The sequence below is a fragment of the Muscardinus avellanarius genome, assembly GCF_963383645.1.
Source record: "Muscardinus avellanarius genome assembly, chromosome: 5".
NCBI classification, from domain to species: Eukaryota; Metazoa; Chordata; class Mammalia; order Rodentia; family Gliridae; genus Muscardinus; species Muscardinus avellanarius.
This window is the reverse complement of record NC_137790.1, coordinates 71,098,368-71,115,313: the sequence shown is the minus strand read 5'-3', so window position 1 is coordinate 71,115,313 and position 16,946 is coordinate 71,098,368. Positions and strand designations below refer to the sequence as shown.

Genomic DNA, 16,946 nt, shown 5'->3' with positions numbered 1-16,946 from the left:
AAGGGAATAAGCAAACATGGGGGAGGATATAGCAGGACAATGCGACCTTTTGACACATTATAGAAACTGATTAAGATCAGCCCCCCCTTCCCGTTCTCACTGGTGGGCCTTAGAGGGCAAATTCCAGAAAGGACAGGAGTCACACCCAGAGTTTTGAAGGATTCTACCTTTTGTAGAATCTCCCTTAACTCTTTTGGAACCTTTCGTTCCTCAGTCCTCCATCAATGGAGTAAACTGCTCACCTTAATGACTGGGAAGCCAAAGAGAGAAAGAGGCCCATCTCAAAGGTCTACAACCTACCAATACTGCCTCTCTGGAGACCAAGACTTTAGTACATAGACATTTCAGAGATATTCTAAGTCCAGACTTTCCAAACTATTGCTTTTATAGCTCTTGCTTAACTTACTGGCTAGGACTGTGTTAAATAGAAGTAGGACAATGTTAAAAACTCTTTTCAGACTCAGAGGGAAATTTTTAAGCATTTACCTTTAGTTTTTTTTCCCCATTATTATACTTTTATTGGCTCATTGTAATTATACCTCATAGTGAGGTTCCACATGGTACAAACACATGCACAGAGCTCTTGGTGTACTTTCTTCACATCCTGCCTTGTGGCTCTCCTCTCTCCCTGTTCATGCTAGCAAACCCGGTAGTAGTACCTTTATATATTGCCAAAGCATTGTTTAAACTGTTTTCTTCCTCAGTCTCCTTTTTCTACTTTCCACCTCTCTCCCCCCAGTCTCCTTCCACTATTTTATGAGTCTCTCTCCACATTTACCCAAAGACTTGGAAATTAGACCAGAGAGCTTAAGGCTCCTTGAAGAGGGCATAGGTCTAACACTGCAACACATAGGTATAGATAAAAACTTTCTCAATGAGACCCCAAAGGCACAACAACCAAAGGCGAATCAATACGTGGGATTGCATGACATTGAAGACCTTCCGTTCAGCAAAGGAAACTGTCAAGAACCTCAATCGAGAGCCAACAGAATAGGAGAAGATTTTTGCCACCTATTCCTCCGATAGAGGACTACTATCTAGAATATACAGAGAACTCAAGAAACTCAACACTAAGAAAACAAAGCATCCAATAACAAAATGGGCAAGCAAACTAAATAGACACTTCACCTAAGAAGAAATTCAGATGGCCAATAAATGCATGAAACAATGCTCAACATCATTGGCAATCAGAGAGATGCAAATCAAAACTATCCTGAGATTTCACCTAACTCCAACTAGAATGGCAATCATTCAAAACACAAACAACAACAAATGCTGGCGAGGATGTGGAGAAGTGGGAACTCTAAAACATTGTTGGTGTGATTGCAAATTAGTGCAACCACTTTGGAAAACAGTATGGAGAATCCTCAGAAGAATGGGAACAAATCTACCATTCGATCCAGCAATATCATTTCTGGGTATCTACCCCAAAGAAAGGAAACCAACCTATCAAACTAATTCTTGTGTATCTCTGTCCATACCTGCACAACTCACCATAGCCAAATGGGGAACCAGCCAATATGTCCATCAACAGATGAATAGATTACAAAACTGTGGGATATGTACACAATGGAATTTTACTCAGCCATAAAAAAAAATTGTGATATTTTCAGGGAAATGGATGGATCTTGAAGACATGCTAAGCGAGATTAGTCAGTCACAAAAAGTAAGGAATCGGATGCTTTCCCTAATACATGAAAGCTAGGGTGAATAGGGTCATAGGAGGAACTCCAGGTGAAAAAGGAGATCCTATAGAGGAGCAAATAAGTCAGCCTAACTGTGGGGATAGGAGGTGGGGAGAGGGAAACTCTTTAAAGCACATGATGTACTTATTCATATCAAAGTCAACCACTAAACCAAGCATGGGAGGGAGGGATGGAGAGGGAGTGAGGTGGGGACTGGGTGGAAGCTGGCTGGGTGATGTGTGTATTTATGTCTAAACAAGTTTTTTACCCCATTATGATGTATAAAAACAATACACTAAAAAAATAAGATTCTCTCCTTGGCTTCTACATTGGTCATTTTGACAGTTATGTTGCGTGGGGGACCTTTTCTCTGATCCTGTCTAAAGGGAGTTCTATAACTTTCCTGGACCCGTGAATTGATCTCTTGCTCTATGTTTGGAAAATTTTCTGCTATTACTTCTTTGAAGAGATTATTAATCCCTTTGGTTTCACCTTCTTTTCCCTCCTCTATTCTGATTATTCTTAGGTTAGCTCTCTTAAAATGGGCCCATATTTCTTCAATGTCAAATTCCTGCTGTCTGATTTTTTTTTCTAAGTTATAAATCATGCATTTTTGGAGTGATTGTCTTCTAGGAGTTAGATTCTATCCTCCATGTGGTCTAATTGATTGTTTATAGTTTGAATTGATGCCTTTACTTCAATGATTGCATCCTTTATTTCTTTTAGACTCTCTCTAAATTCTTTTCGAAAGTCCTGTATTATTTCTACAGTTATATTCCTGATTTGATCTTCTGGAGATCTCTGAATTTCTGTGTTATCAGGTTCTGATATTGTGGGTTGTGGTCATTCATTGCCCTATTGTTGTTCCTTTTTTCCCATGATTTCAGAAGTTTGTACCTTCTCTGGGCTCTTCCCTGGGTCACCACGACTTCACTTAGGGTGCTCTGTATCTCGAGTCTGTGGTAATCTCAGCCGCCACTACTCCTTTACTGGGTTGTATTGCACAGTCTCAGACCCAGTGAGTTAATCAAGGCTGCACGAGACCGTGGGGATGCCAGGCTGGGCGTTTTCCCACGTGGAGCTGTGACCAGGGTGTGGTATCTTTGCCACTGCTACTCCTTTACTGGGTTGGACTGCAAAATCTCAGACCCAGGGAGATTATCAAAGCTGCGCAAGTCCCTGGGGGTGCAGTGCGGGGATTTCTCCTTTAGGGGCCACAATTTCACTTACGGTTATTGTGTGCGCTGATCGGGAGCTGTTGTGGGCGTGGTTAACTTGCCACCACTGCTGGCAATATGGCACCACTGCCACGCCCTTGGCCGTGAGGCTGGCATATTTCTTTTCTGGTTTTGAGCTCTGTTCTGAGTCCCTGGAAGGCGTGATGAGCTTGGCCACTGGGAGTTTTAGATGTTCTTTACGCTGAAAGAACTGCTGAATTACACCCAAATGATCCGCAGCTGCTCACTTCAGCTCCTTGTTTACCTTTCCTCTCTGGAGCCTCCTTTTCTATAAATTTCAAACCTTCTTTTTAAATCCCTCACTTCCTATCCTTTGTTCTTTATTTTCCATGTTAGCATTTCATCATGCTTTATTTTTTAATATGCTTTTATTGGTGCACTGTAGTCTTACATCATAATGTAAATCATGTTGACAGTGATATACATGCATACTTAGTACCCCCACTTCCACCTCCCCATTTTCCCACTTCCCAATACAGAGTACTGAGACTGAAGTTGGTATATACACATATGTACACATAGTCGATGGTAGTATTTCCATTAATGAACCTCAGTCTACCTCTTCCCCTTCCCTTAGACCTCCTCCCTGGCTCCACTGAGGTTTCTCCTCCCTTATCTGGAGGCCCTTTGGTATTCCAATTACTCCTTAGTTTTTATATATTGGAGAAAACATATGACCCTTCACTTTCAGTGACTGGCTAATCTCACTTAACATAATGTTCTCCAGGTCCTTCCATTTTCTTACAAATGACATAACTTTGTTCTTTATTGCTGAGTAGAATTGCATTGTGTGTATTTTCCATAGTATATGTAATTCATTCATCTGTTCCATAATTTGGCTATTGTGAATTGTGCTGCTATGAACATGGCTATGCATTTATTACTATAGTTCTCTGATTTCAGCCCCTTTGGAAAGATACCTAGGAGTAGGAAGCCAGATCATATGGTGGGTCCATTCCCAGTTTTTGGAGGAATCTCCACACTGATCTAGTGGCTGAACTAATTTGCAGTATCACCAAAAGTGTAGAAGAGTTCCTATTTTCCCACATCTTTGCCAATATTTATTATTGATTTCTTATGATTGCCATTCTTATTGGGGTTAGATGGGATCTCAGTGTAGTTTTGATTCACATCTCCCTGGTTGCTAATGCTGAACGATTTTTCATTTATCTATTGGCCATTTGTGTCTCTTCTTTTGTGAAGTGTCTAATATCTAGAATATATAAAGAACTTTAAAAAGTTTATACTAAAAACATAATCTAATCAAGAAATTGACAATTGAATTGAATAGACACTTTATCATGCTTTATTCTGAAGCTTTTCAATTATTTTCCACTTTACTGATTGACTCATCAGTGAGCTATTTAATGTACCTATTGAGATTTAATTTGTTATTTTTAATTTTATTTTTAGTTCTAGAGCTTCCATTTTATTCTTCTTTTAAGGTGTTTGGCCTTCTGATAAAGTGTTCAATTTTTTCTTTTAGGTTCTCAAGCAGATTAACACTGTTTTATAGTTTAATAAGTTTAATAATAGTTGCCATTTCTTAGTTTTCTATAAAAACAGTTATATTGTCTTAACTCCTTGTTGTCCTCATTAGTTTTTAATGAGTGTCAAGTATTATATATGAAAGACTGAAGAAGTAATTTGGTCATATAAGATTTCACCTTTATTTGAAGAGAATGTACTTTTGCTTCTTCTGGAAGATTAGAATGACCAAAAATATAGGATTACTCTGATTCTATTCCAGAGACAGAGGTGATTTGAAGCAAGGTTATTAGGGCCAAACTATTTCCAATTTATCTCTTTTCCTAGAGTGTTGCTTTTGGGTTACAGCCTGATGGTTTGCCATCACCTCTATACTTGCTGGGCTCTAAACCCAAATGTGTGTTTCCCAACCCCCTAAAGACTGGTAGAAGATTTGCTCAGTTTTTTAGCATCTCAGATGCCTCTCCTGAAATCTGTTGATTCCTCTGGGAAAAATGGTGGTCTCCATTGCCAGGATCACTCCCCTCAGTTTTCTTTTTCTCCTAGATTTCTAGTTTCTGAAATTCTTTGCTTCTTTTTAAGACATCTGATTCATTTAAAGAGGATTTTTCCTGATAATCTTTTAAAGTTGATACTGTCAGTGGGAGGGTTGGTCCCAATGGCCTAATCTTCCATTTCCATAAAGCTCTCTCTCAGTATCTCCAATCTCAGTCCACCCCTCTCTGTTGTGTGTATATGGTACTAAAAATATAAGTATGTATATTAATATACATACTATATTATATATATAGCATAATATAATTAATGTATGTTAATATGTTGTATATGGTACTAGGGATTAAGCCCAGGGATGTTTTACCACATCCCCAAAACAAGTGATTGATTGATTTTTGAGACAAGGTATTGCTAAGTTACCCAGGCTAGCCTTGACCTTTTGATCCTTCTGCCTCAGCCTCCCAAATTGCTGGGATTAAAGCTATGCACCATCACACCCAGATATATATTTATACAGATAAAAAGTTCTGATAATGAAAGAACTAATCTTTGTGGTACACAAAACAAAGACTACTGTGTTTTCTTAATTGGGGAAGGAAACCAGGTAATATTATGGGAGTAAAGCATATATCAATTGTATTTGTTCTTGCTTAGAAAAATCAACCCCAAGATTTCAGTGACTTATAACAAAAAAACTCTCTTTCATTCACATTACAGTTTAGCTCTAGGTTAACTGTGGCTCTGTGCTATATTTTCTTCATTCCTAAATAAAGTCTCTATCTGGTATATGCCTCTTTTTTGTGGCAGTGCTATATGTCAGACTTACTCATATTTCATTGGCCAAAACAAGGGAACACCATCCTTTAACAGGGAATAACAGCTCAAATACATATAGTGGTGAATACGGCTATATAACGTGACAAAAAGGTAGCTGGAAATAGTGATAGTCATAAATTCTACTACACACACACATCTAGTTTCAAGGAGTAGTTGGAGTCAGTATAACTGAAATTCAGTTCTTCTTTAAGCAATGTCAACCGAGTTTATAGTAGATTTATTAGCATTTGACAGAGCAACAGCTTTTTTTAAAAAAATAAAGTGTATCTCTTTAACAGACATTTAATACAGTAGAAGCTAGGTGTAGCCCAGGTGATGGGGAGTTTGAGAAGAACTCTTAGGTTATATTGGTCACTACCTTTGAGTGGATCCTTTCCATTTTCTGAGACATTTGGTCACCAGAAGTGATACTCATGGAGAGGTTATACTGGACATTAACTCTGGCCTCTTACCTTATTGTGCAAAGACAACTATTTTTAGCAGCCACAGTTGTCTGCTAAGAAGCTCCCAGCAGCAATCATTTCAGGGAAGTACTAATTTAACACCCAGGGACTCAGGGTCTATGTTTTCTCCATCAGCTAATATAGCCACAGCAGCCCATGAAAAGCTCTCATATCAGAGGACTCCAGATCGGCCAGGGCCACACCTGGTAAAGCACCAAGAGGCCATTGGTATGGGGATGTGCTTCTGTACAATATCACAAAGAATAATATTCTACTTATATCTATTTAGAATTAAGTATTTTGAGGAATATGTGGGTGTGGTAGTCCATGCCTATAATTCTAACTACTCAGCGGGCTGAGGTAGGAGGATCATAAATTCAAAGCCAGCCTGGCAACTTAGCAAGATTGTGTCTCAAAATAAAAAATAATAAAGGGGGTGTATTCATTTCGAGTCACCCCCCATGCCATTTTGGCATGGGGCTGTATTTCTATTTTCTGTATTTCTATCTTTTAATAAACTTCTTTAAATCTTCAAAAAAAAAATAATAAAGGGCTGGGGATGTAGCTCAATGATAGAGTACCTCTGGGCTTTAATCCTTAGTACTGAAAAAGAAAAAAAAGAAAGAAAAGGGAAAAAGTATTTTGAAAAATAAATCCTTGAGAACAGAGTTTAGAACAGGCTAGAATAGTGATGGTGTATGTTTATAAAGTACTATGCAGTTTTTAGGTCCTGAGCATTGAAGATTTCTGAACTGAAGGAATCTGACTCTTCTGGTTTGGACCTGGGATGACCCTCCAAAAGCTCTTATTTTGGAAACATGGTCCCCAGTGTAGCAAGTTTCAGAGGTGGGCTTTTAGGCAACGATTGGATCATGAGGGCCTGACCTCATCGGTGGATTGATCCATTTCATGTATTATTACTCTGAATGGATTTACATGGAGGTGGTGAAAACCAGGGAGGTGGGGCATGGCTGGAGGAAGTAGGGCACTGGTGCCATGGCTTTGGGGACCATGTCTGTCTCTGGCCCCTTTCTCTCTCTTCCTCTCCCCTTCCTGACTGCCATGAGCGGAGCAGCTTCCCTGGCCGAGCCCCTGAGCCATGGTGCCTTGCCTCACCTCAGACCTACAGCACTGGAGGTGGCTAGCCAGGGACTGACCCCTCTGACACTGCCAAGATAACCCGGCCTCCTTTAAATTGTTCTTGTCAGGACTTTTGATCACAGAAATTAAAAGTTGACTATTCTTAGGATGTAGTATAATAGTACATCTCAGTATGGATTTCCCCATTCTGGCTGCAAAGATGAACACTGACCTGTGGACACTGAGGGTAAGCACGGGACCATGTCAGTGTTCCTGATAGAGCACTTGTTATTGTATTTCACAGGCAGAGCGTCAGGCCATCAACACAACAGTCCAAGGATCAGCGGCCGATATAGTCAAAATAGCCACAGTTAACATTCAGAAGCAATTGGAGACTTTCCACTCAACGTTCAAATCCCACGGTCATCGGGAAGGCATGCTCCAAAGTGACAGAGGAGGTATGTCCACTGATGGGGCCCCTGCTACAACATGGTGCACATAATCACATCGGAAAATAATTAGATCGGTACTTTATTTTTCAGGAGTTCTCACATATTTTGGTCTCATGTTGTCTTTACTCTTTGAAATATTAAGAATCCCAAAGAGTTTCTGTTCATGTGGGTTATATCTACTCTATTTGCCATATTAGAAGTTAATATGCAGAGTTTTAAAACTTTGACTTACACTTGAGAACAATAATAAACCTGCCATAATTTAAATGAAAGTACATCTTTCAGAACAAGAGATGCTTGCTATTAAAGAGACTACAAGTCCTTTAGTGTCTGGTTTAAGAAGAATCTGGACTCCTTTTGCTTCTGTCAGTCTGTCCCTATATCACCTGGCCTATGACCTCTGGAAAACCCTTCATGAAATCTAGGGCAAGGCATCCCACTCCATGGGAGACTAACGGGTTTTCCAGGAGGTGGGAATTTCAGTCTTTACCTAGGAGAGTTGAGTACTTTGCTGCACACTTAGGAATGAGATTTTTAAAAGGCAAATAACCTCATAGTATTGTTAATGGAGTCATTTTGACTTTGTAGATTCAGTGATCATCTGTGGCCCCAGACCACACTTTAAGAGCATACTGATTTTCCTATTTGTGACCTCCACTGTTCTCTGAAGTCTGGATATTCTGAACTGACCTCCTTATCACATATGTTCCTTTGCCCATATTGCCATCTTTTCTTGTTCTTGTTTTCAGAATATTTGCTCTAAGCTCTCTCCTTACTATTTGGATAAGTCATTAATTGTTCTAACAAGTACATGGAACTTTCCTCTTTTCTGTCACCTATCTATACTTCTGCTTCAGACTCCATTTCACTGTCAGTGAGATTGTCAGAGGAAGAAAAATCCTGGAGACGGGCAAACAAAGGTAGAGATTAGCAGGTGAGAGTAGAATTTGGTATTTCCAGAAAAGATATACATAGAGAGTATAGAGAATAAAGTAGCCAGTTATATAGATAGAAAGAAGGGAGGTTTAGGAGTAGATGGTATCAACTATGTATTAATTTTAAATCATCTAAAAAGAAGAAATAAAGATATATAATGCCCAGCTGAAATATTTACATAACTCTTTACAGAAGAGTGCTCAAAATGAGGCCATAGATAATAACTTTAAGAGTGAGTGGAAGGCCGTGTGGATGTGTCACTGAGGAGGACTTCCTGGTGTCATGCTAGGCTAAAAGAAGCCACAGGTCAGGGGATCACAGCGAAGTGAGCCCACAGGGGGAGCGAGGGCCACGGCATTCTGGGTCAGGAGCCAAGTCACCAGGGAAAAGCAAAAGGACAAAGTTAGAATGATCAAAGAAGAGCAAAGCCCGAGCTTCTGGTCAGTGGTGTGTGCTAAGTGGGACCCAGTAGGATAGATTCCAGTGTAACTGGCGCCTGGAAGCAGATGGCCACAGCCTTGACTGCCCTTGTCCTCTTACTTGATGACAGCTACCTCTGAGCAATCTTGGGCTTCAGAAAATGAGTTTCAGGTCTCTCTGGGGGAAGCAGCAAATGTTGAAGTAGCTGGTGCTTGTGCTGGGCCTAAGGGGTAAGTAGGAAATTCAGATGGCAGAAAGGAAGGACTGTAGCCAGGTGTGGGCAGACAGGGAAAGGCAGTCCTCTAAAGTATTCATGCTGCACTTTTTCTTATGATCAGAGGGCTCAGTCTATACCACTAGGCCCAGCTGGTTCAGGGGTGGTAAATGGAGCCATGGTTCTTTAGAGAACATACCAAAAGCTATGGATCATCATCACAGAAAAATGTATAGATTTTTTTTTTTTTGGTGGTGGTACTGGGGTTCCTGGAAGCACTTCTACCTTCGGGCTACACTCCCAGACCTATTTTATACTTTTTTATTTTTTGGAAACAGGGTCTCTTAAACCAGAGCAGCTGGCTTCAAACCTGTGCGACCCTCCTGTCTCTGCCTCCCAAGTGCAGGGATTATAAGCATGCGCCACCATGCCCGGCAAAAATGTATAGACTTTTACATTCAGCTTCTAAGGACTCACCATCACTCTGAGGTCACATATGGACCCTAATTTTATTATAGCTTGTCTGAAGTTTATGGTCCAGTTGGGAAAACACCATGTCTACTCTGGTGACCCTGCTGGCCATAAAAGACACAGGGAGTGAACCCTTATAAAACACTGCCTAGAGCCTGGCATGATGGTGCACGCTTGTAATCCCAGCATTTGGAGGCTGAGACCCGAGGATCGTGGTTCGCAGACAGCCTCAGCTACTTAGTGAGGCCCTCTGCAACTCAGTGAGACTCTGTTTCAAAATAAAGAATAAAAAAATTGGGCAGGGGGTGTAGCTCAGAGGTCAAATGCCCCGGGGTTCCATCCCCAGACCCGCAGGAGAAAAAAAACCCACAAAAAAAAAAACACTTCCTAGCAATATGAACTCACATTCTTGCAACAGGAATCAGACCCATCCACCCTGGTGCCACAAAAACAGTGAATGGTAGGGACTCCATGGAAAGAGAACATGTTGGTTGTTACGAGAAATAAGTTGGAATAGAGTTTGGAGCAGAGCCCTTCACACCCCACTTACTGCCTTCTTTATTAGACTCCTTTCTGGGAGGAAGTCACCGGGAGATTGAGTTTACCTGATAGAGTGACGGGTAGCAGCCAGAGAGTAGAGTTATGTTCCTAATAGTTCTAGGTCTTATGTATTGTAATCTCTTAATTTAAATATCTTGGAGTTTCTCAAAACCTCTAGGTAAAAATGCTATGGCACAGTGACATGCTGCTCATTCTTGCTACCTTTCTATGGGGTAGGATTGTCACCAAAGAGAAAACTGCCAGGGATGTTCTGCCCTATGAGAGGAGGCTTCTTCATCCTTCAACTCCACGATGAACTTCTGTATGAAGTGGCAGAAGAGGATGCTGTTCAGGTATTCTTGCAGTGCATGGTTCATGCCACGGGAAGCTAAGACACTGGGCCAGGCCAGCAGCGTTCCCTGTGCATGAGGTTTTGTGAGCCCTATCCTGGCTGCAGGGTGCTGGATGAATGTTGAGTCCTTACAGGCAGAGGAGGAGCTAAGAAAGCTCGCTCTCATATTTATTCTTTGTGAGAGTGCTGGGGCAGGGGGGAGGCAAGCCCGGGTCCCTACCTCTGAGCCACACCCCCAGCGCTATTTTACTTATTTTCAAGCAGGGTCTTGCTAGGTTGCTGAGGCTGGCTTCAAATCTGTGATCCTGTCTTACCCTCCCAATACTGGGATTATAGGTGTGTACCACCTCACCCAGCACATACTTGTTCTTGATTTTTTCTCTCTCTTTTTTGGTACTGGGGGTTGAACCTAAGTGCATTCTACATCTGAGCTACACCCCCAGGTCTTTTTAGATTTTATTTTGAAACAGAGTCTTGCTAAATTGCTAAACTGGCCTCAAACTTGGGATCCTCCTGTCTCAACCTCACAGATACTGGGATTATAGGCATATGCCATCACACCCAGCTCATACTTTTTTTTTTTTTTTTTTTTGGTGGTACTGGGGTTCCTGGAAACCCTTCTACCTCCGGGCTACACTCCCAGACACCTATTTTTTATATTTTTATTTAGAAACAGGGTTTCTTAAGCCAGCGAGGTTGGCTTTGAACCTGCATGATCCTCCTGTCTCTGCCTCCCAAGCACGGGGATTATAAGTGTGTGCCATCATGCCTGGCTTACACATTCTTAAAAGTAAGGAAATTTCTGATGCTGGGATGTTTTTGTGTAGGAGAAGCTAGTTAAGAATTTGGAGTCCTGCTCCGAGGATTTCCAAGCTCTGAATATTCTAACTAAAACTCCAAGAGTTTCCACTCATCAGTGAAGGGCAGTTTGAGATTCCTGGCCCTTATTTGATTGTTTTAAGCATCACAGGACGAACTACTGGTCTGTTTTATCACTTTCTCAGTGGCTTGATTGGGAAACATTCTTTGGGCAGTTCGTTAACCTCATTTTTTTTTCTTTATGCAGGTAGCTCAGATTGTCAAGAAGGAAATGGAAAATGCCATAAAACTTTCTGTGAAACTGAAAGTGAAAGTGAAAGTAGGCTCCAGCTGGGGAGCACTGAAGGACTTTGATGTGTGATCATACAGTTGACTAAGTTCAAGGCACCCGGTAGAGACAGTCACCTGGAAAGAGCAGAGATTGACCTTTCACCTGCCTCAGGAAGACAAACTCTCAATTCATGGTGGACTTAGGATGACAATTCTACAGTGAGAGTTGGAAACGTTTAACAGGGTCTTTTCCCTGTAGCATCAAAAAGATTTGAGGGGGAGGGAGATGAAATACGCTCAAAGAGTGTCTGTGAATTAGCCACTCATAATTTCTTGTGGCTTTAAACAGGTTCAGAACAGATGCTTGAAATATGCACATAGCACTTCAGCTCCTCATCTGTCTGGGTTGAACATGAAGAAGATGGAGCTGCTGCCTCAGGGATATTTTTATTTATATCCTAGATTTAGGTACTTACAGTACAGACCCAACAGAAGCCGCAGGCAGTTAAGGGTTTGGTTTCATATACACCACCAGGGTTAGGGATTGTGTGTGGTCTTTTCCCTCCAATATTAATTTAAGACTTCTGAAATGGTATTTTAAAATAACATTACCTAATAAATTATGAATTGTATAAAGGAGCAAGACTTGATATATAAGTAGAGTCTAGGAATGAGTTTTCATGACATGTTCCTTATTCCTTTTTCTTCCCCAACTAATACAGTGAAAATATTTGTAATACATATGTGTTATAAAATGAGCCATACCTATTCAAGAGATGTCCTATTCTGTGAAGTCAAATGTTTATTGTAGTTGAGTAGAACACTATCAGCCCGGTGAGCACTTTTTCATCCATCGTTCGGCGTCTCTGTGTTTGTGCCTTGGGGGAAACCCAGGCTGAAAAGATTGAACTTTGTAATCCTAATCAAAAGTGTAGAAATGACCTCTTTCTGCTGACATAAAATTAATTTATGAGAAAATATATATTAACAGTTGTTTGGTTAATTATATTTTGCCTAAGTGTCAGAAACCTATATCTCTTACTTACTTTTTCTGTATCTTGTTCAATACTGTGCACACAGAAAGTGTTTACTATGTTCTTTTGCTGGTGCATTACAGCCTCACATCATAATGTAGTTCATAGTGGTTTATTATGTTTTTATCAAATATCAGAAGAGATGTTTTATATTTATTCACCAGCATAAAGAAAAAAGGCAGTTGCTTCATAGATAGAGTGTAAAACACATCAGGAGTATTAGTGTACGGGGCAGGGACTCAGACATGGTTTGTTCTTTTTTCTGGTGGGAGAGCAGATAGAAGATGTAACGGCATGAGGGAAGATAGATCACTTCTCTTTCTTGAATTTTTTTTCTTTTTTTTTATACTCTTCTATCCCATGTTTCTCAAAGAGAAAAGCTTTGAGTGCTGTTAGGATCCTAGTGAGCTTAAGGTCCAATGCAAGAGCAAACTCAGTCTGTTTACCTGTGAGCATTCTTCAGATACGAGGGCAGGCGCGGGACTCATTTTGCAGCCTGGCCCTGCACGTGTGGTCTCATGCATTTTCTCATCCTTTTGACCTGTCAGCTAGACTTAAAACAGCTGTATTCAGGTTTGAACAAATTTCAGTTACTGTGGTTTTCTTTAATTATATAAATCTCCATATAATATAATTTTATTTTCAGTTACTAGACTATATTAGCTATAATTCTATAAAGTTCAATTTTTGCTGGTAGCTCTTTAGTCCACAAATCACTACATAAACAATAATGAGCACTGTGTTAGTCAGAATAATGCTCACTCTGTCCCCAAATATGCACAGCTTAGTTTCTTGTTTTCTTTTTTGACTTTTATGTGGATCTTATTGAGAATGGCATACATTCAGCAGGGCTTGGTGTCCCCCCCACCCCCACCCCACAGCTTGGTTTCTGAACCTGTATATTGTCATAGCACTTGGCACAAGGGACTTTGCGGATGTGATTGAGTTTATTAAGATCTTGAGATGGGGAGACTATCCTGGATTAGCTGGGTGGTTCCAGTGTGATCACAAAGAACCTTATAAGAGGGAACCTATGGTCAGTGTCAGAGAGGGAGTGTGACATCGGAAGGAGTCAGATTCTAAGATGCGATGCTACTGGCTTTAAAGATGGAAGAAGGGGCCATGAGCCAAGGAATACCGGAGGCCTCCCACAGCTGGAACAGATAAGAAATGGATTCTCCCTAGAACCTCCACAAGGTGTGGCCCAGCTATCACCTTGACGTTAGCCCAGTTAAGGCCAGTTTGAATTTTCCGGTTTCAGAACTTAATGTAATTTATGTTGTTCTAAGCCAGTGAGTTTGTGGTTACTTGTTATAGTAATATTCGGAAACTAACTCATACATGATGAGTTACCAGTCATGACACGTCTTTCAGAGTCTGTCCTCAACTGTTGATGGTGTGTCTGTTCACTTTATATACAGACAATAAAGTACATAGTTGTGCTGAGTCCTGTCTCCCAGGTATAATCCATGTCACATTTTTTAAAAAAATGGATTATCAGAAGTGAAAATTGGCTTAAAAAGATGAAAGTGCACAGAGAAATGAAATAGGACAACAATGGGAATGAATTTGAAATTCAATATAAATAGAAACGTGTTTTACTACAGGAACTAGCTGGCATGGAGTGCTGACATGCTGTTTTGAACACACTCTTGATGTAGGCCTAAAAGGCTGAGTGAAGGTGGAACCAGGAACACACGTGAGGAAAATGGTCATAACCAAAAGGATGGAGATGTTTCAGTAGAAGTGATGTCAACAAAAACTTTATTAATCTATAAATCACTTATTCCACTCAAATTCTAAATAGGATTTTTCAAAAAGATATCCTGAAATTCACTCAGAGAAAAAATGTCAATACCTATTAATCTTGAACAAAGATATTTATCAGATATAAAGATATAATAATTTAACAGTTTAATAAGGACATAAAATAGGCAAATAGAATAAAACAATAAAACAGACTTATGAGAAAACTAGTGGTGAAAATGGATTGTTCAAAAATAGGGAGTATAGCGATAAATTTGCTTTTGTAAAAAATATCAGTTGATCCCTATCTCATGTTCACAAAAACTAAAATTTAACTATGAAAGTAAGAAGATATGAGGCTATGTTTATGATTTTACAGAAAACCCTTTAGGGAAAAGCAAAGTTCAAAAATCATAATATTTTAAATTATAAAATTTGACAGACTACACTAAAAAGAAAAATCTTACCATGGTGACACATGCCTGTAATCTCAGTACTTAGAAGACTGAGACAGGAGGATCCCAGGTTGGAGGCCAGCCTCAGCAACTTAGCAAGGCCCTCCACAACTTAGTGAGACCCTGTTTTAAAATAAAGGAAGAAAGAAAGACTGGGAGTATACCTCAGAGGTAGACCCCCACCCTTGATTCAGCCTTCAGTAGAACAAAACACTTTCATAATAAAAAATGACGTTGTCAATAGTTAAAGCATAAAAGGCACTGAAAAGTCTAGGGGCCAGGACATGATGACCATCCAGAAGGATCCATGGCCTAGGTAAACCAAGTCAGAAAGTGAGAACCACAGCATACTGCCCCAGACAAGAGGACGAAGCACACCCTCAGCAGTTGCACTTCAGTGCGTGTCAGCACAGTGCTCAGGATCAGCCAGTGCCATAGAGGGAGGAATGGCAAGGACCAGGCTGCTCTTTTCTTGCCATGAGGTCGCATATCCTCTAAAACCCAAAGCCAGATAGAGGTGAGATGGTGCATCAGATGAACCCACAGCGACGCGGCAGCTCGCTAGAATGAAATGAATGAACTGTCCTGCATCACCAACGAAGGTGGGAAGACCTTGTGAGAAGCTGGTGGGAAGTTCATCCACAGCAGCCAGGTGAAAAGCAGAGGCCTGGGTCTAGGAGAACTGACGGGAGAGGCTGCAGCAGCTTCTGGGCAGCAGCCGGCTTGCGGCGGCTCAGTGGGAAGGGAAACGCTCCCCCAACAACCCAAAAGACAAGCCAAAAGAGAAGCAGCCAAGGTTGGGAAGAACAGGAGCTGTGTAATACAGCTGCAGCCTGAGTAGAGCTCTCTCTCAAATATGGGCTGAGCTTGCCCAAAGGGTGCTAAAACCCCACTTTTCCATGTGGAAGTGCCTGCAGCTGGGAGACACAGAGCCAGTAGAGACTCTGTTTGCATGCTCTAGCCAACAGCAAACAAGAAAACTCGTCTCTCACCCCCCCCCTTATTTTTGTGGTACTGGGGGGTGGAACCCAGGGGCTTTTATACCTCTAGGCTATACTCCCAGACCTATTTTATACTTTCTTTGGAAACAGGGTCTCACTAAGTTGCTGAGAGCCTCACTAAGTAGCTGAGGCTGGCTTTGAACCTGTGCGATCCTTCTGTCTCAGCCTCCCAAGTGCTGGGATTACAAGCGTGCGCCAACACACCTGGCTCCCCCAACCTTTTTTTTTTTTTTTTCAACAAGGTGAGCACCCATGTAAAATTGACAGTCTGATGTTTGGCTTGGGAAGAGAGGCCGGTGAAGACCTGGGTGACAGCAGAGCAAGACAGAAGCAGAGACTTCTCTGTTACTGAATCCAACAAGGACTGGAAAATAAGCTGTCAGAACTCACCCCCCTCCTCCAGCACATGGTTTGGAACTCCCTGGGCTAGAGGTATAATTCAGCCAGTTACAAATTTTGGATATAATTTGCTCCCGAAAATTTCAGCCCATAGGACCCCCCCAGAAGGAGAGGCCAAGAGCATACTGACCAAACAGAGACATCTGCATCATAGATACCACTACTCAGTATTTCAGAAGAATACTGAACAGCTCCCTGAGAATTGCATGATCTGTTTGATATTAATGAGCCACAATTTGTGCTGTGTTAGCGTTATATCCAACTAATTTAGTCAATTAACCAGGTCATTCTACTTTGTCACTCTCAGCTCAGTTTCCACCCCTTTCTACATTATTATCTACATTTTAACTTATGTCCTCCATTTATCCATCATTATCTTTATTTCTTCTCTCCCTTTTCTCTCTTTATATTGTCCTCGATTTTTATTCCATGTTCCGAATCAATTCAATACAAACTCATTAATTCATATTCTACTCAGCCTATCCTACATCCTATCCCTCTCACTTCCTCTTAAAAATAGAATGGTAGAGATTATTACTAATTACTTCAGTAGTGTATATTATGTTTTGCT

General features: G+C 40.9%; 1 protein-coding gene across 1 annotated transcript in view; it reads left to right on the top strand.

The window, feature by feature from the left end:
- Window positions 1-11,831, top strand: part of POLQ (DNA polymerase theta) — a gene marked incomplete at both ends in the record, with an annotated part of 125,536 nt that extends 113,705 nt beyond the window's left edge. Inside the window, 3 exons of the mRNA XM_080696858.1 lie at window positions 7,571-7,724; window positions 10,537-10,652; window positions 11,718-11,831. Coding sequence (XP_080552984.1) covers window positions 7,571-7,724; window positions 10,537-10,652; window positions 11,718-11,831 — 384 coding nt within the window. The remainder of the gene's footprint in view (window positions 1-7,570; window positions 7,725-10,536; window positions 10,653-11,717) is intronic.
- Window positions 11,832-16,946: the final 5,115 nt, after the last annotated feature.